Consider the following 23,925-nt stretch of genomic DNA (forward strand, 5'->3'; position numbering starts at 1 on the left):
GCACTTTGGGTTTTGGTTACAGCTTGAAATGTGCCAGACAGCATTTAGTCTCTCATCTGTGAGTATCAAGGTTTTGCATGAGCCATTTAACAGCTCTGACTTTCACTTGTGAGCTTGTCCAGACAGACAGAGCCATTAGACAAGAGGTTAATGGAGCTCCATTTGATCACATGGTCTGAGATGGCATTTCTGAGAAGAGAGATGAAGAGCAGAACTGACCTGAGCCGGGCAGTCAGGTCAGCCAACTGGGCGGCAGTGAAATATGAGACTGTGGACAACATAAGGCTGTGGCTGAAATATGAGCTTGTGGGTTTAACTGTAAATGTTATGCTGCTCTGTATGGGTATCTTCCACAGAGGGAGAAAGTCTTACCGCTTCTCCACATGCCTGAATCAAAAAGAAAATGTTGTTTTTGAGGCAGTCTATCCCTGGCAATTATGATCATATGAGGTTTCCACATTTCATCATATTTGTACAGTGCCACCATTTAAAACTCAATATATAAGTCTGCTTAAAGCTACTCAACTCTGTAAACATTGACTTTACATTTTCTCATGGAAGAAAATCATCTTGCTTTAGTATATATTTGTCATTTCTAGTTGACATTGTGGGTGTCATGTGTTACTGTGTGTTTTTTGCTTCATACTGTTTTTTTTTTATTGTGCATCTGTTTTACCTGTGGAGGAAAATTAGCTGTAAGCTTACTCTGGTATAGTGAGATATAAAATGGTAACATTTATGTTTAATAGTGTACATGATCACTTACAAATAAAATAAATAAATATAACTTACAGTCTCAGAACAGCAATTAGGATGTCATTTAGTACTTCAGTGAGGCTGAAAGTAATAAAGGTGTACAGTTTAGGGTGGTGGAGGGGTGTATCACAAGTTGGTTTTTTATGTGAGTGACTGTCACAAAACTACATTTAATGTGTATTTACCACATTGTGTAATACTATACTAAACTAAACTATTTGTATTGCCTAAACCTCACTGTATATATCTAATATCAATGTTCTGGTTTCTTACAAAAAACAATCGAGAGACATTCAGACCCCATTTTGATATAGTGGGGCAGAAGTGCAGAAGTACAGTGGTGTGTTTGGGTGTGGCTAACACATTTTTTGCAGTTTTCCATCAGTCCAGGAGGAGCAGAGGTCCATGGCCAATGTGCAGCTGTCACAGTTCTTCCAAGGCAGTCAGATATGAGCTGGTAGACAGAACACATATAAAAAGAAATAGTTCCTTCAGTTTAATACTGAGGTGCAAACTGCAGCTTTATTTTAGAAAAAGTTCAAATTGGGTGCATGCTTTAGGCAAGACACATAAAAAAAAGGAGAAAAACTAAGATAAACTGGAGCAGAGTCATGGTGAGTTTAGGTGAGGGCCAGAATGTGAAAGGAAGGCTGTCAGGTCTTTATCAACTAACAAAGACAGGCAGGATTTTGGGTGTTGGGAAGATGCTTCACATCCAAACCTCTAACGATTATTCATTCCTTTGTTTCCAGGGAGAGGAATGTGTCTGGAACTTTCTTTAAACAGCTGCTTATATTTTCTAACTCTAGAAAACATAATTCAATTGATTTTTACATGCAAAAAGTCAGATACTTCATCACTATGGTGAATCAGTAGTGATTCTAACATAAATTGTATTTAATGATGTATCACATAAAATATCCAGTAAAACACATGGGGCCTGATTTACTAAAGGTTTGCGTGTGTAGAAACGTGTGCAAACTTGACATCACCCACAAAAAATCCCTCCTCACTCCTTGGAGCAGAAATAAAGACTTGGGATGCTCCAGTTCAGGTGAAGATTGAAGTAAAAATCAAATATGAGACTTGGGATACCCTATATTTACACTATCCATAGTCCCTAGATGGCAGTGTGGCCACTGAGTAAAGAATGTATTACCTCTGAATTTTAGTAACTCATCCATTTGATATCGTACAGATATCAGTTAGACTATTCTCAAGGTAAACTTTTGCTGAGTACTATACAGGAGATACAGTGTCCCCCAACTCAACTTGAGTTTGGAATTACCTCAAATGTATACTGACACTCCCTTGTCAATGTTAAAGTGTAAATCTGAGTCTTCCTCCCATTCTACCTCCACGGATGCTCAGCTGTGTCGGAATTTGAGATTTATGAAAGACTAAAAGGCAGTTTTTTTTTTCATCAACTCCTCAAGTCTCAAAAAACACTGGATTGAGACTTTTACTTGGAAAAAAAATAGACTGTGTTACGACAATTTAACCTCATCAGCTTATTTTGATGAGTTGAGACTATCACTCTATCACTAGGTTTCTATCTTTCTCAAATGGTCTTTCTCTCCTTTCTAACTCCATGCTTACACACACACACACACACACACACACACACACACACACACACACACACACACACACACACACACACACACACACACACACACACACACACACACACGCAGACACAACACACTTATCATACCCCGTTGGTTCTTCACTCTGCAGTGACTTCAGATAAGAACATTTAATAGATGCCAGTCGTTAATGAAAGTAATGCTTTGCTTGAGTGTGTGCTGAGCCAAAGTTTGATTTAATGTTTATTAAAGATATAATCATCCAGTAACCTATAGGTCATTGTTCATGAAGTAATGCCAGTCAAAATCGTCCAACTGGGAATTTTCTATGATAGAATTTAGCTAAATTAACCATAGACAGATTAAATCGCCTCACTTTGCCCTCTAGTGGTCACCGTTATTCACTAAATTTCTGTTCTTTACATGACTTGTAGTAGATAGGTGTAGTAAAGAGCAAAGTGGTCCAGTAGAAATATCATTTAGAATTATACTATGCAGTTATTTCATTGTGCTGTTCTTATCTTCATATTTTATAGGTGCTACACTTTCAAAAGTTTGAAGTATCTGGATAGAAGTAGTAAAAGAGTGTTTTAATACAGTCAGACAGTTAATATAGTCAGAAAAGAGCATTTTTTATGTTATTGTGTAGACTTCTAAACTGTTGTTCAATTCAAGTATTGGGACAATTGGTTGGATTATAGACATATGGTGTCTCCGAGTGTTCCAGTAATGTATTGAACTATGCAATTAAAATATATTTTTATTGAGCATCAATGATACCAGGTATGCACATAGACATAAAACTGAAGAAAAATCCTTGGAACAATGCTCACACATTATTATTCCCCCCTATAAATTCTTAGAGAAGTTAGTCAAATGACCTTTAGCCTCAACTCATTTTCCAAAAGTCTAATTTAAAGCTAGACAGCTGGCTCTATATCACGATGACAGATGTGACATTGATCAAAGTGTTTTCTGTGTCTCTTCATGGAGGAGGTGCCTTGTTTATTACAAGGATTTATAATAATAAATGTAGATTATCGTACAAACATTAGCAGACTTACTGGATGATTGTACACCTAATTCACATTAAAGGAGGAACATAGTGTTAAGTCAACTCAGGAGCTGGAAAGTGTGTGTGTGTGTGTGTGTGTGTGTGTGTGTGTGTGTGTGTGTGTGTGTGTGTGTGTGTGCACTTTTAACGATGTATAGCGCACGGCGTGAATCGCGCGGTGCCATTTTAACGGCAGGAAAATGGTCAATGCGCCAGGCGCATGGTCCAAAAGGGTTGGACTTAAGTCCTCTCATTAATTATAGGTATATTTTGGGCGTAACATGCGGTTAACCAATCAGAGTGTCATCTCCCATTCCCTTTAATATCCAGGAGCGATGTCACTTTGGCAGATTGCTTTTATAACGGCGCATTTGTCAAGCAATGTGTTTCAAGAATAAAATATCAGTTAAATTTGCTGAAAAGAAAGTTGTCTGATGAGCTGCTAACCCGACATTTAATTCATAAAATGAAGAATATAGAGTTATAACCAACCAGTCTGATGAGTCTAGAGGTGTGTGTGGTTATAACTGACCAGTCTGATGAGTGTAGAGGTGTGTGAGGTTATAACTAACCAGTCTGATGAGTGTAGAGGTGTGTGTGGTTATAACCGACCAGTCTGATGAGTGTAGAGGTGTGTGTGGTTATAACTAACCAGTCTGATGAGTGTAAAGGTGTGTGTGGTTATAACCAACCAATCTGATGAGTGTAGAGGTGTGTGAGGTTATAACTAACCAGTCTGATGAGTGTAGAGGTGTGTGAGGTTATAACTGACCAGTCTGATGAGTGTAGAGGTGTGTGAGGTTATAACTAACCAGTCTGATGAGTGTATAGGTGTGTGTGGTTATAACTAACCAGTCTGATGAGTGTAGAGGTGTGTGTGGTTATAACTGACCAGTCTGATGAGTGTAGAGGTGTGTGTGGTTATAACCGACCAGTCTGATGAGTGTAGAGGTGTGTGTGGTTATAACTAACCAGTCTGATGAGTGTAGAGGTGTGTGTGGTTATAACTGACCAGTCTGATGAGTGTAGAGGTGTGTGAGGTTATAACTAACCAGTCTGATGAGTATAGAGGTGTGTGTGGTTATAACTAACCAGTCTGATGAGTGTAGAGGTGTGTGTGGTTATAACTAACCAGTCTGATGAGTATAGAGGTGTGTGTGGTTATACTGCAGCAGTCTGGTGTCATCAGCTGATTAAATGAACAGTGAACAGCTGTGTGTAATGACACTGTGCTCTGTGCAGCATCTCAGAGGCTGCAGACTTATCAACATATCAGTCCTGCAGTATAACCAGCTGTGGATAACAGACACTGTAAGAATCACCCACATTCATTAACAGATTAATACAGATGTTTTAACCACAGATGTTCAGAAGTTTTTTTTTCTTGTTGATAAAATCACTAAGTGTCAGCAGAGAGTCTTTCCTCCAGAAGCAGACCTGTTTCTGAGATCCATTCTCATATGTTTGTGTGCTGCTGCCTGTCCCTGTGTGTGTAACAGGCAGAGTGTACATTCATTGTGCACCGCCTATTAAAATCTTGATAATGCGTTCAATAACAGTGACATATGCTCCAGTGACTTCAGACATGGTTTTTTTGGTCAGTAGTGCAATCACTTTCCACTTCCTCAAAATAACAACGTGCCACCAATCAACCTGACCACACCTCATTTTGAGACCAACACACCTATGGGTGCACAGACCAGTGCAAGTGCTTTTGTTATTTAGACAACGTGGCGCATGGTGAGAAAATGACAACTGCATCAGGGGAAACTAACAAAGACACGTGTTGAGACCACCATCCGCTGTGCGCCGACTGCAAGATGGGGCCCTTGATGTGCGTCAGCGTGGTCGCCATATTGGGACAATCAAGAGAGCTTGGAAAATGCTGGAGACGTTATGACAAAACATTTCAAACAGTTATCGATCGCAGGATAACTTTTCACAAGTAAGTGGCAACTTTATTGTGTTTAGTTTAGTTATGTAAACAAATATATGACTTCAGAATATCTTTAAAATGACCTGAAACCATTCTGATGATGGCTAACAGTCGCTTTATGAAATCATGATGTTATTAATTGTTAAAGCACTACGTGACCAGGCGGAAACATGATATTTACTTAACATTAATTCTTTGTATTATTTACTTCATAGAAAATGATAAGCCAGAATTTCTTTGTGCTCATGAGATTATACACACTGGCAGGCCTAAATGAGCTAGATCTAGTATTAAGAATCTAGAGTGTACAACAGCTCCCAGTACCCCTCTCTTATTGTATATAGTATTTGGAGATTAATTTTTATTGTATTTTATTTAATTTGTATTTAATTTGTTGTAACTTAAGAATACTGTTGTGTCCATTTTGAATTCCCCTCAATAAATAATACATAATAAATAAATAATAAAGTTTCCTAACTACCTACCTAGTAAAACCATATTCATGCTGCTAATTGATTGCATTCAGCTACATGGCAGAAGTCATTTTAAAATGGTCTTGTTTTTGTCAAAGGTTCCCCAAACATCCTGGACACCATAGCTGTCAGATGGAAGGATTTTGACCCCGCAGTTCATTTAAAGACAGATGAGTTTGACACTGAGCAAACTGTGCATGTGAAGGCATGTGTGATCCCTTCAGACCATCTGAACAAGGTTAGTGTATTTTTAAGTCATACGATTATTTTGTTATTTGCAGAAAAATTACAACTTAACCTGATATTGAAAGTTAACGTCCCTTTTAGATTAGTCTAATTTTGGTTTATTACTTCATTTGAAGGTGTCCAATACAGCCAGCTCAACTAGGACATCAACACAAGCCGGTGAGGCAAGTGATGATCCTAAACCTCAGTCTGAATCTCCTGGACTGCTGAACTCATCAACCTCAGTAAGTGTAACAAGGTAGCTCTTATCATAACATACAGCGAGTAGTCGACTGTTGGCAGTGAATGACGGGACATTAGTATACTGTTCAGAGTTTTTTTTATAATATTCTTCCTCATTAAAGGTAAATGCCTCTAATGAACTGGTAGGAATCTAAATAGTAAAGATTCTTCTTTTAAAAAATGATGACAGCAAAGATTCATATATCATGTCAAATATCAAACAACTGTTCATATGCATTGATTGGCCCATTATACTTAAAATATTATGATGATGATTGATAATTACTTTGCTGCACCCATGCACAATCTAATGAAATTATTATGCACAAAACACTGTATATGCAGTGGATTAGGTTACAGGGGCGTTTACAGTTGAGTAGAATTTAAAGAGTTAGCTGCAGGTATATGCTGCTCATTTTTCATTTGCAATATCAGCATATTTACTGAGATGTATGTGGGTATCATATATAGTTGAGTTCATCAAGCAGCCAATGTGTCATGTATCAGTCAAATATCTCTGATTGAACCCTATTTTTTGTTTATTATCAAAACATTGTCATAAGTAGATGTATGTTTCCCAGTCCTTTTTTCTGTATGTAGTAAAAGTCACAACCGTATTTAGTAAATTAACATATTTGAACCCAGTACCCCTGTTTCATGTAGGATACATAGACTATCAAATGGGAAGGGGATAAACACTACTCCCTCTCATCCAAACAAGTAATGTAGAAATGTGATTTGTCTAGTTAGAAAGTTTCATTGTTTCAGGTATAACTGTTATAGACCTCTCATGTGACAGTAACATGCATTGTGTTTACATGACACCCTCATAGGCTGAGGTAATGGTGATAGAAGTGTTTACAGTACTGCCAATTTTACTACTTTAATTTGTTTAATTTAAATATTTTAAAAGTACTTATCTGTGACTGATCAACATATTAACCTTAATGATACCAGAACTGCTTCCGTCACTGTGTTAAGTCTGCACAGAACCATTTACAGCCCCTGTTCATTTCCATCCAGGCATCAGGTAGGAATTACAGTAATTAGTTACAGTTCATACCACATATTTGCAACGTCCCTGGTTCGAGTCCGGCAAGGGACCTTTACGCATGTCGTTCCCCTTTCTCTCTCTCCCCCGTTTTTCCGGCCTCTCTGTCAGCTACTGTCAAATGAAGTTTCTTTTAACCCTTACATAACGTTCATATTTTGACTAATAGCCTCTACATCCACTTACATTCATAAACTCCCCATCAGTCATTAATAAATGGTTTATTAATCCTTAATTAAGCTGTCAGAGAGTGAAAAAAGACATTCAGAGTCACTATATTGTGGTCCAGGAGAACATTTTATAGAATGTGAAGAATACAAGAAACATGTTTGAATGGTGGTTTTATAATTTGGTAATTAACACAGGTCTAATATAATCTAAACATGTAATCAGCTGCACACAAAAAAAAGATGCATTTTCCTTTTTTTGTATATTTGGGGTCACATCAGGAAATGTGTATAGTGTACTTTTACAGCTCTCACATTTTAACAACGGAACAGTATAACAGTATGTAAGGGTTAAAAAAAAAGAACTAAGAGGGGAAACTGTATTAGATGATACAATACTGAACTATGATGTCACTTCATGTGCATATTACAGGTTGTTGGAACAACTGAAGTTTGGTCAAGTTCAAGAGTATTTTCCAGCGCTTCATAGTCTGCTGTGGAGCGTCTCCAGGGAACAGTGGCAATGTGACGGCTCAGTATGAGACAGTCTTCTTGTCTGCTGTGGACATGTCAGCTGTGGTGCCGACTGATGACTCTGACACTGCTTCCTGTCTGTTTGAGGATGTCTGTAGTGTGAAAGTGGACCACATTTACCTGCCAACTCACTTCAGGGGTCTGACAGAGAATGCGCTGGTATATGAGGATTTGATATTCAACAGGTGATGAAGCAGCTTTAATACAATGTGTGCTGAAACAGTTTGTAGTCTGATGCTGAAAGTTACCACCTGTTGATCTTGAAGTACAATGTAGACCTGATGGTTCCATCTGTAGTTGCTGTCAGGATGATGTGCTCAGCAGAGCGCTGCATTCTACTAAACATCAGCAGCTCATCAATCAATCAATCAAACTTTATTTATACAGCACCTTTCATACAGGCTAGTGTAGTTTCAAGTGCTTTACAGTTAGTTGATTGACAGCTGATAATAAGACAGAACAAGTGACAACAGAAAGAAAAGGAATAAAAACAAAGAGCAAATTAAAAAACAAAAATTGAGACCAATGCACACAAGAGAAAATAAGAATGTTTAGAAATGTTAAATAAAATAAGTAAAACATAAATAAATAGATTCAATAATTAAATAAGTAAAATAAGAGAATAAGAGAAATGTTTATTAAAAGTAAAGAGTAAAAAGTAAGTTAAAAAAGATTCAAAAAACAAAAGTAAAATAAAAGATGAAGTTTAATAAAAGATGAACTAAAACTAAAAAGAGATGAAAAGTCAAAAGTAACAATTCAATCGACAAGAGGATAAAACTTATAGAATGATAATAATAAAATAGCGCAAAATAAAGAAGAAAAAATAAAAATATTAAAACATCAAAACAAATACTAAAAAATAGAATAAAACGATTATAAACAACTCAGTTGTTAATCAACAGCCAGGCTGAACAGGAAGGGTTTGAACTCTGACCTGGACAGAGTTCTCAGTTATTTGTGTTTACATATGGCTGCACTGTGTATCTGAAACTCAAACACTTGATGTACTTCACTGTATGTAGTATTTTTATGTTCTACTAATATCGTGTTGTATCATTCTATTATTGTATTGTATATGTCAGTGTCTAAAGTCAATTAATAAAGATGTCAACTGGCAGTTCTTTTATTGATGTTGTGATTTATAATACAATGGCAGCTTTAGGTAGGTAACAAAAACAATGATTAAAAACATGAATAAAGGAACATCATTTAGGTCATATTGTGCAACTAGTGCAAATTCAGTGAAGTGTCATGTGATCAAAGCCTGAAGCAGGTGAATACTGTGTGGGACAAAGGATGTGTCCACATCCTGGGTGAAGAATGAAGGTGTTCTAAACATCCATCAGTTTACAAAACCACTTCCTGCTTTTAATTGATTGTGATTGTGTGAACACGGTTATCCTGTCGGTGCAATGAGGGATTATTAGCAACATTCCAGGTTTGCTTTCTTTCAGTCTGACCTCTAAATAAAGTGCTTTATATATTATTATATTGACCCATCTTTGTAGGGATGTCACCATGTTCACATGTTTCACAACAGAGAGATATTATGGATAAAACAACAACAAAAAAACACTTAACTTTTATTAGCTTTTAAAAACGTGTGGTATCAGTCTTCTTATCTCATCACTCAGCTGAGAAAACACATGTTAAATCTTTATGAAGAACGACCCAATCTTCATCTTCTGATCTATTTAGAAAGTATTTCCATGCATGCACATCTTACTATGTTGCACTGCCACTCTCCACTGTTGTAGATGGTAAATGGAACATATCTGTGCTGACATCATTGGATGGGGCAGCCTAATGATTCTGGGTCTAATATTCCCAAATACAATAAATACACAAATGCTATAAAGAAAATACTAACACAACAATAGCATAAGAGTTTAAGTATAGTATAAGAAATAGACTACCAATCACCACTTCACTGCATCAGTTGAATCAAAACCACCCACATGACAAGTACCACATTTCCCATGTGAAATGGCATGATGAACAAAGTGAACCCTTCTCATTTGCCGATGAAAAGAACTGCAAAAGACTGTACCAAAAATAAATTCAATTTTTTAAATTTGTATTTGTTTATTTGAAAGGGACAATGCTCATTAATTGACAAACAAGATGCTGTAAATAAGCCAGAGTAAGCTGTGTGTGCTGATTTTCATCCATAGTCTCTAGTCAGTTCTTAAAAAGGCAACCTGGAATAGGATAATAATACAATGAGTACAAACCCACATGACTGGGTACATGTCCATGGATGGCACATGCAAGCTAGTGGCCAGACCAGCACCATGCATACCCATCAGCCAGACAGTACGGCTCGGCTCGGCTCGGCTCGGCTATGGTTACACATTACACACATAACAACAACAAAAAACAGTAGATAAAATAAGTACAATGCAGATTTCATACATAGTAAAAAGTATACACACGTACATACAGCTCAGGAAAGTGCAGTGCTAGGTGTGTGTGACTACAACACAAGTTTGGTTTGCCTTAAGCCATGTTTTGACTTTATATTGAAAAGTTGAATGTTTCTTTAGACTCTCCCTTAACTCAATGGGTAAACTATTCTAACTATTAATGGCTCTGACTGAAAAGGCAGTTTGTCCGAACTTGCTTTCTGTATTGCACAATACAGTGCCCTCTGGTGGTTGCTCTAGTTAATTAAACTACTGCTACTGTCTTTCTGCATGATGATCTGGCTCAGTGGAGGAAGTGCACGCCTGTCTGAAACCTTAAAGATGAGGCAAGAATCAGTAAAACATTTCAAATGATCTTTTGCTGTGTGGCAGTTGTAATAGCTATTGGTCTCACGGTCAAGTGTTTTTTTTATGTCTGCTTGTAAAGTAACTCAAATGTTTTACATGACAATGAAGGCAAACTATTTTATAGTCCATGTTCATAAAATGAAAAAAGAGGAGAACAAAAATATTTCCAGCTCTTTCTGTGTTGTGCCATACAGTATATGAAGTGATTGCATATGATTCTTTCTTCATTGGGTAATAGTTACTTGTGATTTTTGCCAATTCCAGCAATCTCACTTGAACCCCCCCCCCCCAAAAAAAAATAAATAAAAATAAAAAATTGGAAGATTGCAAGAAAAGCTGCTGCAAATCATTTGCAAACATTTTTGCAACAATCGTAAATAAAACTTCTGTAAAATCCTGGAGGTACCGAATATGTTACTGTAGCATATTTATTGACAGTGTGAAAAAAATCACATTTGTACAATCACAACAACAATTCATTATTTCACTCATTAAGTGTCAGTGCCTTTAACATTGCTGAGAAACCTTTTCCTTTGCTTGTTTCATAGTACTGGAAGTCATTCCACTTGTCTTGCTGTTCACTCCTGCCAGAACCTTGACTTGTATTAAATTGTCACTTTCCACCTGCATGTGAGTGCATGCTGAGGTTGGCATGGAAACAAGGGGAGGGATGGGAGCATGCTGGTTGGTTTGGCAACAGTCCCCATCAGTGGCAGACAAAAGTGTGTCAGCATTTGTGTTCTTGTGGATTATTATTATATCATCTCTCATTATTGCATTATCACTGGCAGATGTGTACAATCTTTAAGATGCTGTAAGTGGAATGTTATAACAGACTTCATGACATAATGGATACAGTTCTGCTGAATCAGAGCAACATTTCCCTCCATATTATTAGATAATAGCTTGGAAATACTTTATTCTGATTGGCTGGTGATCGATCAGAATCATCTGTCGGAACACCTGTTAGATTTTTCTGTTCAACAGTTCAATGGAAGCCAGGTTTTGAGCTGCAGGCAACCACAGTAACAACACTGGTGAATCATATTTAATTGCCAGGTAACACTGACTGGGGAAGCTAACTTAACCATGGCTTACAGCTAACTCACCAGTTTAAACACAGCCTACCATTAGGCCATGGAGTAATGGAATCAACAGAGGAAACCAGATCCTGCTTTTCACTTTTATTCTGCCTCTTGGAAATATAAAGATAATTACACCTGACATGGAACATACAAAACAAAGTTATTCATATTCCTGTACACTTGATTCTAATGAAATCCAGGTTTCTGATTAGTTTTTGTATTGTTAGCAGTAAGATCTCAGTAGGTGAAGTGTGTCATTTATGAGTAAAAACATCGATCAGTGCTATGTGGAGATTGTGGCAGTACATTGTGTAGATCCAGATGTTTGTTTTCTCAACATCTCAGCTATTCTCTGCCCTTTCTGTAATGACTGAGACTTAAACAGGTGAGGATGAACCTAGTTTGGTTGATTTACTGGAGTATTTACCACTCTGCCTGAAGATCAGCAGCAATTGAAGATGAGTGCAACAGTGAAATATACGCTCTGTATAATAGCATCATTACCTTGTTTATCATGACTAAATCATAATGAAATGACATAATACACTCATGACCGATAATGATCAGAAACATGGATAAGGTGTTTACATGTCATAGTCTCCTGGTATCTATATCTGGTGGTTATACTACTCATTTCAGTCCAACTGTGCAATATACTTTTTTCACTTTAAATCTGTGCAATAACAATATCAACTCAGGTATATGATCACTCAACACCAATTATTACTCTACTACTATTATTGATGCTCTTCTATGTTTACTGTCCGTTTTACTGCTGTAATAATGCAAATGTCCCCATAGGGACTAATAAAGGAATATCTTATCTTATCTTATCTTTTCTTTTCTTTACTTTTCTTTTCTTTTCTTTTCTTTTCTTTTCTTTTCTTTTCTTTTCTTTTCTTTTCTTTTCTTTTCTTTTCTTTTCTGATCTGATCTTATTCTGTCTTGTATATACACATCTTATGATGTTAATGTGCTAACGAGGATATCCCAAAACAATTCATTCAAAACTGAATGACACTTCTACATGTGGACAAACATCTATAGATGAAATTACTAACATTATGATTAACCACCAATCTGTTCTACTACCTGAGCTGCACTCGCCCACTATATAAACCATGAAGACTGTAGTCCATGGGGACACTTTGGCTGAGTAATTATGCTCTTTAATATGACCCTGATTTTTGGATGTCCTTGGTCATCTACTATTTCATGGCTGCTGGTAGTCACGCAAAGAAAACAATGAGAGGAGGAAAGAAAAAAGAGAGAGAAATAAACATCAGAAACAGAAGGAAATAGTGTATTTGGCGTGGACTATTTTCAACAGTGGATTAATCCACATTTGCTGCTGCAGTGAGTATTTCTGGCAGCAGATCATTTTCTTTGGGTTCATCACTACAAGCAACTTTCATGCATAGCTATTTGATCCATCATATAGGCACACACTGACATGGATGTTTTTGCTCAACTATTTTATTCAAGTAGTCAAAGTATAGTTACACTTTCTCTCAGATCAGAAGTGTGATCAGAGTGTACTGCCTCTCTTATGATGTGTTCTGGACTCACTCTGAGATGGCTATGGATAGGGAAGAATTAGGTCAGACAGCAGTACATTGCAGTGGGGTAAGCATGGCATAGGGGCCCATGCTCTGCTGTGCTGCTTGTTTGTTTGCAGCAGTAAAATAAGGACAGAGAGAAGCAGATAGTCACACAGACAGACAGAGAGAAGGAGAGCTAAGAATAGCGGCACAGAGGAGACCACCTATCACACATCAACGCAGAAAATTGGACAAAAAAAAGAAGAAAAAAAACAAGCCAAGGGCATCTACTGGCCCTGTTCTCCTGTCCGCCTGGAGTGCAGCAGCAGCAGCAGCAGCAGCAGCAGCAGCTCTGCCTCTCCCCTCCACCCTGCTGTAGCACAGCTCATATGCATAACAGTATTCAGCTCACGTTGAGGCCATCGCTCTGCCACGGAAACACCAAAGTGCTTCAGCGATGATAGTGAAGGTGGTGCTGAGGGGAACAGCTGTTTCTAATAATAGTCTCTTAGAAAGTCTTCATCCCCAGTGGGACTCTAACCCCCATCCACCACACACACACACACACACACACACACACACACACACACACACACACACACATGGTTTTCCTCCTAATTCCATGTTCCCAGCTTTATGAAGCAGCAGTTTCTCACTGTTGCCTCATGAGATGTCATCTTCAATTTATTATAGGCCACTAACTGTTTCAGTGGCTGGCAAAATGGCTAATCCTTCTGTCTTATTAGTCAGTGCTCCACTGCTGCATTACACAGAGTGGGATGTTAATATCTTACTTGTCTTCTATGTGTTTCTGTAGACTGCCATTTATAAGACAGACATTTCACTCACAGGTGAATGAGACATATTTTCTAAGACTACAATCAGGTACCATGAGGGTCACTGAAATCTTGCATCACTGCTATGTTTCAATTTAGTGGGCTATTTCCTAATCCTACTGACAAAATGAATGAAGTGGCAGTAAATAAGACATTCTGCTGGACTTTTAAAGACACATCTTGTACGTATCTGGAAAGGATCTTCTGATGATACAGGCTACCTGGAAGACAGCACTGCAATTATTGAAGGTTTTATGTTTGATGTTATCTACATGCCCAAAATCACATTAACACAGTTATTGTTCTCTGAAGTCATCCCCTTTGTCCATACTGGTTGTGAAAAGCTTATACTATATGTGTTGAGGTACAAAAATCTAGGTCCTTGTGTGAAACTACATTTTGAATCTCAGCCAAAGCCAGTATGAGGTTGAGGCAGTCTGAGTTAGACAAATCAAATGGCTATTGTCCAGAGTTACATTCTTTTTTTTGTGTTTAACTGTTGTGGAGAGATGTAAACACAAAGAAGGTGAATTACACAGAAAAAGAAAGTATCTTTGATAGATATCAACTGTTGAAGCCTCTAGAAGCTGCAGGTGAATTCTAGTATCATTTTTGCAGAAAAAGGGGCTGCGGGATTTCGTTAGTCCCACTGTAATAACATTAAGAAGTATAGCTATAGAAAGTAGTAACTGTTTAAGTGAATATTGTTAAGATAGACTTTAAAAAATATGAACCTATCCTTCAGGGGTCAGTTTATTTCCAACAACTTGTTGGATCTTCAGACAATGCCTTAAATCCCGTCCACACAAACCTTTCCCTGGAACAATCTGAAAAGCATGCCTAATTTATGCATTTCTCCAGCAAACAACCTCAGTGCAGCCCTATGGTAAATATAGACAAACACAATTTCACAGTTTCACAGCCCAAACACAGGAGCTAAAACTGTAACGATTGTTGTAGGAAAGTGCTGGAGGAGCTCCCATGAGGTTAGAAGAAAAACAAAGTGAACATTTGGGAGCATGAAATGTGCTCAGCCAGTTTTGTGGCAATTTATTCATTAGATTGAGAAATAGTGTATTACAGGTTGATATGTGGAGGAGGGTTGACATAAGGATTTGGACTGACTGATTCACTATTGACTATTGACCCTGCTGCTGTAGTCCTACAAAGAAACAGCCTGTTTTCTCCTTACTGTCACTTGGGCGTACATACATGTACTCTGAGGTTTGTGAATCCTGGTAAAAAAAAAAAGGTTCCATGATGTAAGGCTTTGACTGTCCCAGTTGTAAGTAAATATCACCTTGTTATATAGCTGGTTAAAGAAGTAGATATGGTTGTCTCAATGCTTTATCCACGTTGTCATTGTGTTCTGTGACCACAGAGGGAAATTGTTCCATACTTGCCTTTCAGAAAGTTTATTTCCCTCCAGCTTGTTGGGAAATGCATGCATAAGCATCTTTATAAACTGCAACCAATGCTGGAAAGCGGGAGAGCTGTGAGTGGAATCTTAACTGCAGCTTTGCACCTCAAATTAGCTCGATAGGAGAGCAGTGATGCAACATTCCCCAGGCAGCCTCCTCCAAAGGTTACCTGCACTCAGCTGAAGCATTTTGACAAACATTTAATCTGAACAAAATAGACATGATGCCCATGTATTTGGACTTTTTCATTTCTTTTTCTTGTCTTTGTTTCTGCTTCCATTCAAAAATCTTTCATGTTTTTTCTCAGCGACCTTGATGTTCCTGTTATTCTGCACACGTTCTTTCTTTAACATCACGATCAAAACCAATCAATATGCAAGTGAAGGCAGCATGGAATCTTGCACAGCATGTTCACCATCTAACAGTGACAATGAGCAGCAGTTCTCAACTTTATCGTTCCACTTTTGACCAAACAAATAGACAAGTTTAGCAAATCAAATAGATAAGATGCTTTATATGCACACAAACCTGAAAAAGCTCGAAATGTCTTTACATGCTACACCTGGTGAACAGTCATTGAATGGATACCAAACTGGAACACAATGTCCTAGGATACGTTTTCATTTTTTCCAGTCTATCTCATGTAATTCACATTTTGGTTATTCACAAACAGATTCATTTTTCAGAAAGTAGAAGTTTTAGGTTTCATTTGGACCACTTAGAAATTCCACCATTTGATAATGTTAATGTACATGGAGAGGTCAACATTTCTGAGACCGTTTTTATGGAAGAAGAAAAAGATTTTACCCAAGTAAATTCTTTTGTCTTATTATCTTTTATATTTTGATTTAATTATTTTATTTTATTTATGTGTCGACAGGTTTTAAACACAGTGTATGAATGATGAGAGTGTTTCAGGAATATAAAAAACACTTGATGGGACATTTTTAATTTATTGATTAAAATAAAAGTCACCCCATCCCCCCAAACAATTATTGTTAATATATATAAACTATATTCCAATATTATATTATATTATATTATTATGATATATAATATGATTATTATTAACAATATTATAATATATTAACAATATATTAACAATTATTGTTAATATATATACATACATATATATTAACAATAATTGTTTGGTGGGGATGGGGTGACTTTTATTTTATATATATCTAGTTAATTTAGATTTTTCATATTTCATTTATTAGGTTAGTTTTCTGTTGTACTGGCTGCAGATGTTATTTGAACAACTCTTACATTGCAATTAAATAATGGTTATGAATTTGACTAACTAAAATATAAATAAAAGAACCATCAATGAACAAAGTCCACCAAATTACATCATTTTCATTACATTCCAGGAATGTTCTTGGAAATGATTAAAAAGGTTGGTCCTGTAAAATAATGTGTGTTTCCAAACAGAAGTTTAAACTGAGCCTGAAATAAAATTATTTTGTAGAAATACTGATTTATTTTTTTAATTATTATTTTTGTGTTGACTTAAAAGTAATTAAATATCAATACTGTATAGTGACTCTAAATGTTGTAAAGTGAATGTCCTCAGTGGTACCTGCAGTCCTGTTCCCATCATGCTTTGGGTGATGTAAACAGAAAGCACAGAGTTGCAGTAGAGACAGTGACCCCAGTTAGCAGTGCCTTGTTTGTTTTAGCCTATATGTGTTGAATGTGTACCATGAAAAGTCATGCTGAATAACTTTGTAGTGTCCTGTTAATATATAATGCAGAATGTATGCAAGCCATCATAATGTGCTGTGACACAATACATTTCACACACTGTACAGTGTTATTGTTGAAATGAAGTCTGAGAGCGAGGGACAGCAGCAGAAACACGTGTTCCCTGAGGCTCAGACATCACACATCAGCTCACAGAACAGCAAAACAAAAACATTACAAAGAGACAGTTCAGCATGTTAAAGCCATGAAAAGACTCTTTTTACCCTTTTTCCTCCATGCAAAACACTTTCTGGTGTTGGTTTTCAAACTGCACATATGTAGACTCTAAACTGGACACTGTCCTCTCTGTGACAGCATGAGTTGTGAATGGATGCGAATAAATTAATTTAAACATCCCATAAAATGGCCTTCATTATAACTGCAGATGTTTCATAATCACCAGATTCAGATTTTTTCATCATGGAGGTAGAAAATGTATGACCACCAGCCACATGATCAGATGTCTCTCCTGGACACAATGGATCCACAAAGTGACTGTGCAGATTTTTTTGAAAGCATGTGGGTATAACTGTCCTGCCAAGACACCAGCGTCATGGTGCACCTGCTCCATTACATGTATATCAATGAGGTAGAATTCATACATTCGGCTCCTCCCTCTCATTCTCTCTCTCTCTCTCTTTCTGCGTCTCTCTCTCTCTTCAAATCTTCAAGCTTATGAGGTTAGAATGATATTGAAATGATATTGAATGATATCAGGGGTGAAATCTTCAGCCAGACATTTGGGGTGAGGGGGTGAGAAGGGGGTGTAGGCTCATCTCAGGCTTTTACTTACTAAATAAAAATGTCCTGACAGCTCTGATGGATCTCAGGATTCAGCCATAAATTCTGCTTTATTACAAACAATCCCAACATGTAAACCTGAATCTGAGTGTAACTGCTGACCTGTATACATGTGCAGCAGAACACAGAACGTTCATTACCATCAGATCCTGACAGATCTGGTGTTAATGAAGTTACAGCTGCTGTGTCACGTGCGTAAATGCACACAGCCTCTTTCTCAGTTTGGAGACTCACTTATTATTCCAGCTGATGTGTGTTCAGAACTGATGTTTCTGTGAAATCCTGGATGGATTAGGATAGGACCTTAAAATGGAGCAGATTGCGAGTGCAAATGCTACACAAGTCACGGTGCTATCCATTCTTTGTGGGTTTGGTCTGATGAATGATGGATGTCTGGAAATATCTGCAGGAAATTGCCAGGAATTAATCAGATGCAAAAAGATTGTTTTCCAGGTGTGATTTGGATGAGAATTTATGACCAGTTATAGAAGATGGTGTAGACTAGCACTGCTGTACATCTGCTATATGCTGAAACAATCCTAGACATGAATGTATAGTGAATACAAACACATTTGTTTTGTTTGTGAGTAGCTGTGACTCAGGAGGTAGAGCAGGTCGACCACCAAATGGAAGATTGGCAGTTCGATTCCCGGCTCCTCCAGTCCACATGTGGATGTGTCCTCGGGCAAGACACTTAGCCCCAAATTGCTCCCAGTGGCCACACCAATCATGTGTGAATGTGTGTGAATGGTTAGTTTCCTCCTGATGAGCAGGTTGGCACCCTGTGTGGTAGCTCCTGTCATCAGTGTATGAATGTGTGTGAATGTGTGAATGAGACATTTAGTGTAAAAGCGCTTTGAGTGGTTAAAAAGACTAGAAAAGAGTATGATCCATTTACCATTTGTTACATTACTGACATTTCTTTAGTTAAGAAATCATATATTTTGTTGCATTTTAGAAGTGATTAACTGTGTGTTCTGAGCTGCATGTAACAAGAGTTTTGAGAAAGTGAAGTCAGTGTAGAAATGTGTCTGTCTCCATTGAGGCATCTGTAGCTGTGTATGTGTGAATAATGAATGGTTGACAATATGACAGCTGTAATCATATAAAACAAGTGTTTACATTTTGAAATATGCCATATTATGAATAATGTATGTATTTAATGTATGATTTAGTTGTATTCTTTATATAATTATATTAGTTATTAAAAATAGCTCATTATAATTATATGTATTAATAAAATCGTATTTTTTGCCCTTCCATTGCGGCCACAGGTGATGCAAATCAATGCTTTCTATTTTTAAATGTCATGTTTGCTGAGTCTATGAAGTGTAAAACTTGTCTGACCATGAATTATTGGCATTTCACAAATCATTGCAAAGAATTACTGGGTGTACAGTGATGGATCATGTGATGCAGAAGACATCTGACAGATGATTTACCTCTGTGAAAGATGATGTCTGGATTTATTGTTGTGGTAACACTGACTGGAAAACAGATACTTCTGTCAAATCACATGAGCTGTCATCATTTTATGACAAGTGAACAGAGATGAAGATGAGGAGGACCAGCGGTGGTTCCAGTGGAGGGAGGTTGTGGGAGGAGCAGGTAGAAGTGCTGACATAGGGCTGCAGCAACAGCAGATGAAGTGCTCAAGCTGATGTGGTGACAGGAGCCACTGAAGGGCAGGTGGAGGAGGGAGTTCTAACTCTCTGAGGAGTAGTGGAAAGAATTGGAGCGAGCAGGCCTGCGACTGTTCCTGCTGCTTAATAAGAACTGACATTACACAACATAATCCACCTCAGCAGTCTGTGCTACAGCTCAAGTTATTTTTGAAAAGAAGGTACAGACTGCATGGAAAGCTGCAGTATTCTGCCCTCTGAGAAGCCCAGACTTTGAATCATGGCTCACAAGCATTCTGTCTCTAACACTCACATATGTGCCTGATGATAGCTATTCACACACTCTCACTTAATATCCCACATGACCTATACCTGAGCACCTTTTTAAAGGATCAGGATGGCTCTTCCATGAAAATGAAATGTGAATGTATCTATTTAGGGAGAGATTTGGAATGTTTGAATCCATAATAAAACAACATTCTTGTCTCTTTTTCAAATCTAGATTTTCATCATCATACCATCACAATAGCTCTCAGCATGCTGTTGACTGTGATGCTAAATCTTTAGCAAGATGTGACTTAAGAACGTTTTATGAAGACTTAAGAAGTCTTTTATGTAAAGTCTGGACTTTTATTTTTTACAGTGGAGGCCTCACACAGTGCTCTGTAAAGAAATGTGTTCTGCTTTTTTCATGGTTCAGTACTGAAGCGCTGAAACAGATTTTACGCAGAGCTTTACATAATTTATAATATAGTTCTATGTCCTGTTTTTAGTTTGAAGTCATTTATGTCTCCATTATCAGAGTTGTATTTTATGACTTTAACTACCTTTGTTGTCAGTTTTTCCTTAATCTGATAGACTGACAGACATGAACACAAGAGATCTTTTATCCCTTATGCTATACTATGCTGAATGTAAAATGAATGCACTCAACTCAAGTATTCTTTATATTATTTTTAAAGACACCTTTTAACATGTGTTTAACTTATTACAATGGCTGTTGCTGTTTTCATGCTCCTTTACATAATTGTAAGTTGTTGTATGTATTTTATGTAGTGTAGTGTTGGTGTATATTTTTTAATGTCTTCATGATCTGGTGTGTATTGTTTATATTTTTTAATGTATTGGAGGAAGCCGAAGACACATTTCCACTAAGGTGGACAATAAAGTCAGTTCAATTCAATCCAATTAGACTGAGAAGAATTTGGACTCCAACTCAGGTCTCTGGTCAGATCTGGGTTCCTGTTCATGACATCTTTCAGTTACCACCACACAGCCTAGTCATGTGCCCGTCTACTGCAGTGAACTGGAGGCCCACGTATTTTTAACATTCTTTTCTGAATATTCTTACACAGGTTCAGTATTGATGTGTTGGTCCACATTGTTGGTCTTCTTTTTCTATGAAAACAGTGTGAGGAGATTAATCCTCTCAGACTTCGGTTTCTACCAGGTACACCAGCTTTTATTCTTCTACTGTAATTCTGATGAGTAGCTGCTCAAGGTGTGTTTACTGCCCCCAGTGGTCAAAATGTGTATCATTTTGAGGATAATTCTGGGAGTCTTAATGCATACTTCTCCATACTCCATTACCATCAACAATTCAATCAGAACTGAACTTTAAACTAACTTCTCTCCTTCTGTTTCTTGTAGTATGTGTGTTTTTATGGACCGATCTGGTCTGAAATAAAGATTGAATTGAATTGTTTACTTTGTAATCAAACTCAGCTTCCATCATAATCAACAATCTGTATTTTATTTACTGTAAATCATTACCTATTATTCAAATATATTACTGCATTTTCACAAGCTAGTGTAACTGAAAAAATGACTTTTTTCATTGTTTTCTTGGTGGTGCGTTCAAGTACACACACATTTAAGATTTGAGAGATGGCCTTTAAATTCATATGAACCTTTTCTAATTGTCCATATTGTTGTCTCATTTGGCCTGCTGGATTTTATTTCAACTTCAAACAACACATCTGTGGATTGCTGTCATTCTTTTTCATGAATGTACCATGAAGGAGGTTTTTAAATGCATTCAGTATATGACAAAAATGTAACCCTAGCCTTTAAGTCTAAACTTAAACTTAAATCATACTCCTAAATGGACCCTAGATTTAACCCTAACATATATTTAAAATTAATCTCAGCTTAAAATAAACTGCTAGGTGAATGGGTCTAAAACGTGAAACCAGTTCTCACAGGGATAGAAGAAACAGAACAACAGTCAGACACAGTAAATTACACAGAGCAGGAGAGACCCATGACTCAACAGCTTGTCCATGTTGATGTGCTGACCTTCCTCTCACCCTGTGTCATTACCACAGGACTACACCATCACCATGTACTTCCAGCAGTCCTGGAGGGACAAGCGCCTCTCCTACACTGGCATCCCTCTCAACCTCACTCTGGACAACCGGGTGGCAGACCAGCTGTGGGTTCCTGATACCTACTTCATTAATGATAAGAAGTCCTTTGTCCACGGGGTGACAGTGAAAAACCGAATGATCAGACTGCACCCTGATGGAACCGTGCTTTATGGTCTCAGGTGAGAGCTGTTATCACTTTATAGCCCTTTTCCTCTGTAGGAACTTAACAACCTGGAACATTCTCATAACCTGAACTTTTAAAACCTTTGTGAGACTTTTTAACAAAGGTCATCATTGCAGAGACAAGTTAAGTGGATGGCAGAAGTGTTGTTAACAATCCTATTCCATTTTCTTTCACATTAACAAGAATTTGACATACACGTTTATACACCAGCACAATCCAGTTGTTGGCCCAATAAGATATGCAGCACGTTGAACAATGTGATGTCTTGGTTTGCTCCACTGAGTATTGTTATTCTGTACCTTCTATATGATTTCATCTTGTTGCAATTGTTTGGCTGTATTGTAACGCCAACAAGACAGGGGAAATGTTAAATCTAAGCTAGTTAAGATGAGTCTTAAATTAATTAATTATAGAACTTTTCTGCGGCTGCTGCCAAAGGTTTATTTGTAATTGTATATGTATCAGTAACCTTTGTAAACATGATCGTAAAACTGACCAAAACTGATATAATAACCAAGAGTTATTGTTTGAAAATGTACATTATAACAAGCATCATGAACTTGCCTGTGTTCCCTGTTCACTCCAAACTGCCTGACATGACACATACATGCATGTCCAACCTTTTCAGCTGCAAATGATTGTTATTCATATCTCTTGTAAAAATGTATTCAATCAAACTACCTAGATCAAACAGACATCACTATCAAAAGTAACTGCACTATTCAATTTGGTATCCATGGTTTTTACAGCCTTATGTGAAATGGCCCTGCCCACAGCACTCATTAAAGTTATTACAGTTGATCCTGTGGGGAACATGAATGGAAATCCATCCAATAGTTTTAGACATTTCATTCTAATCACTAATGTGAACCTCATGATGGTGCTAGAGGAAAAGTCAGGAGATCACTAAAAGTCAGTCGGCTTCATTCAGAGGCGTCCTGCACCCTCAGATATTTTAGATTGGATAGCTTCAGAAATTGTTAAATTCTCTTTTCACATTCAGTATTTTTTAGCCTTGATAATATAGTATGAAAAATGTTTTTATTTGCATTTGATCTACACACAGCGAACCCTGAGAATTCCTCTTTAAAGTGACTTTAGCGTCAGTGGTTTTAACCCTAACCCAGAAGTCTTTAACATTAGAGTTAGCTTATTGACCTTTGTTATTAGAAGCAGCACTGAAATACATCCTACAAAACAAGATGGACATAAGAATATTTTTTCAAACAGTTTCAGTCAAAACAGCAGCTGCATGTTTATGAGCTTTCTTTACATAACGTTAAATAATCAATGTTACTTGCTAGCTTACTGGCTAACATTAGCCCTGTCTCTTTTCACTAACATTTGTGTTTCCTTGTTAAGTATTACAATTAAATGCAATCTAGTTTTAGTGTGATTCAGTTATAGTTGTATAGACACTGGTAGAAGCTGGATCATCAGTTACTGGTACTATTGTGAAATTGTGGAACATCAAAAACGCCCCTGACTTCATTGTCTTTGAACCAAACATATTTA

At 37.2% G+C, this 23,925-nt stretch overlaps 1 protein-coding gene across 2 annotated transcripts in view; it reads left to right on the top strand.

Annotated features, from left to right (window-relative positions):
* The window catches only part of gabrb1 (gamma-aminobutyric acid type A receptor subunit beta1), a 74,120-nt gene that overhangs the window by 14,430 nt on the left and 35,765 nt on the right, over positions 1 to 23,925 (top strand). For both annotated transcript variants that reach the window (XM_062440950.1, XM_062440952.1), the window contains exon 4: positions 22,185 to 22,405. In XM_062440950.1, coding sequence (XP_062296934.1) covers positions 22,185 to 22,405 — 221 coding nt within the window. The remainder of the gene's footprint in view (positions 1 to 22,184; positions 22,406 to 23,925) is intronic.

This window comes from Scomber scombrus, chromosome 19 (genome assembly GCF_963691925.1).
Source record: "Scomber scombrus chromosome 19, fScoSco1.1, whole genome shotgun sequence".
NCBI lineage: Eukaryota > Metazoa > Chordata > Actinopteri > Scombriformes > Scombridae > Scomber > Scomber scombrus.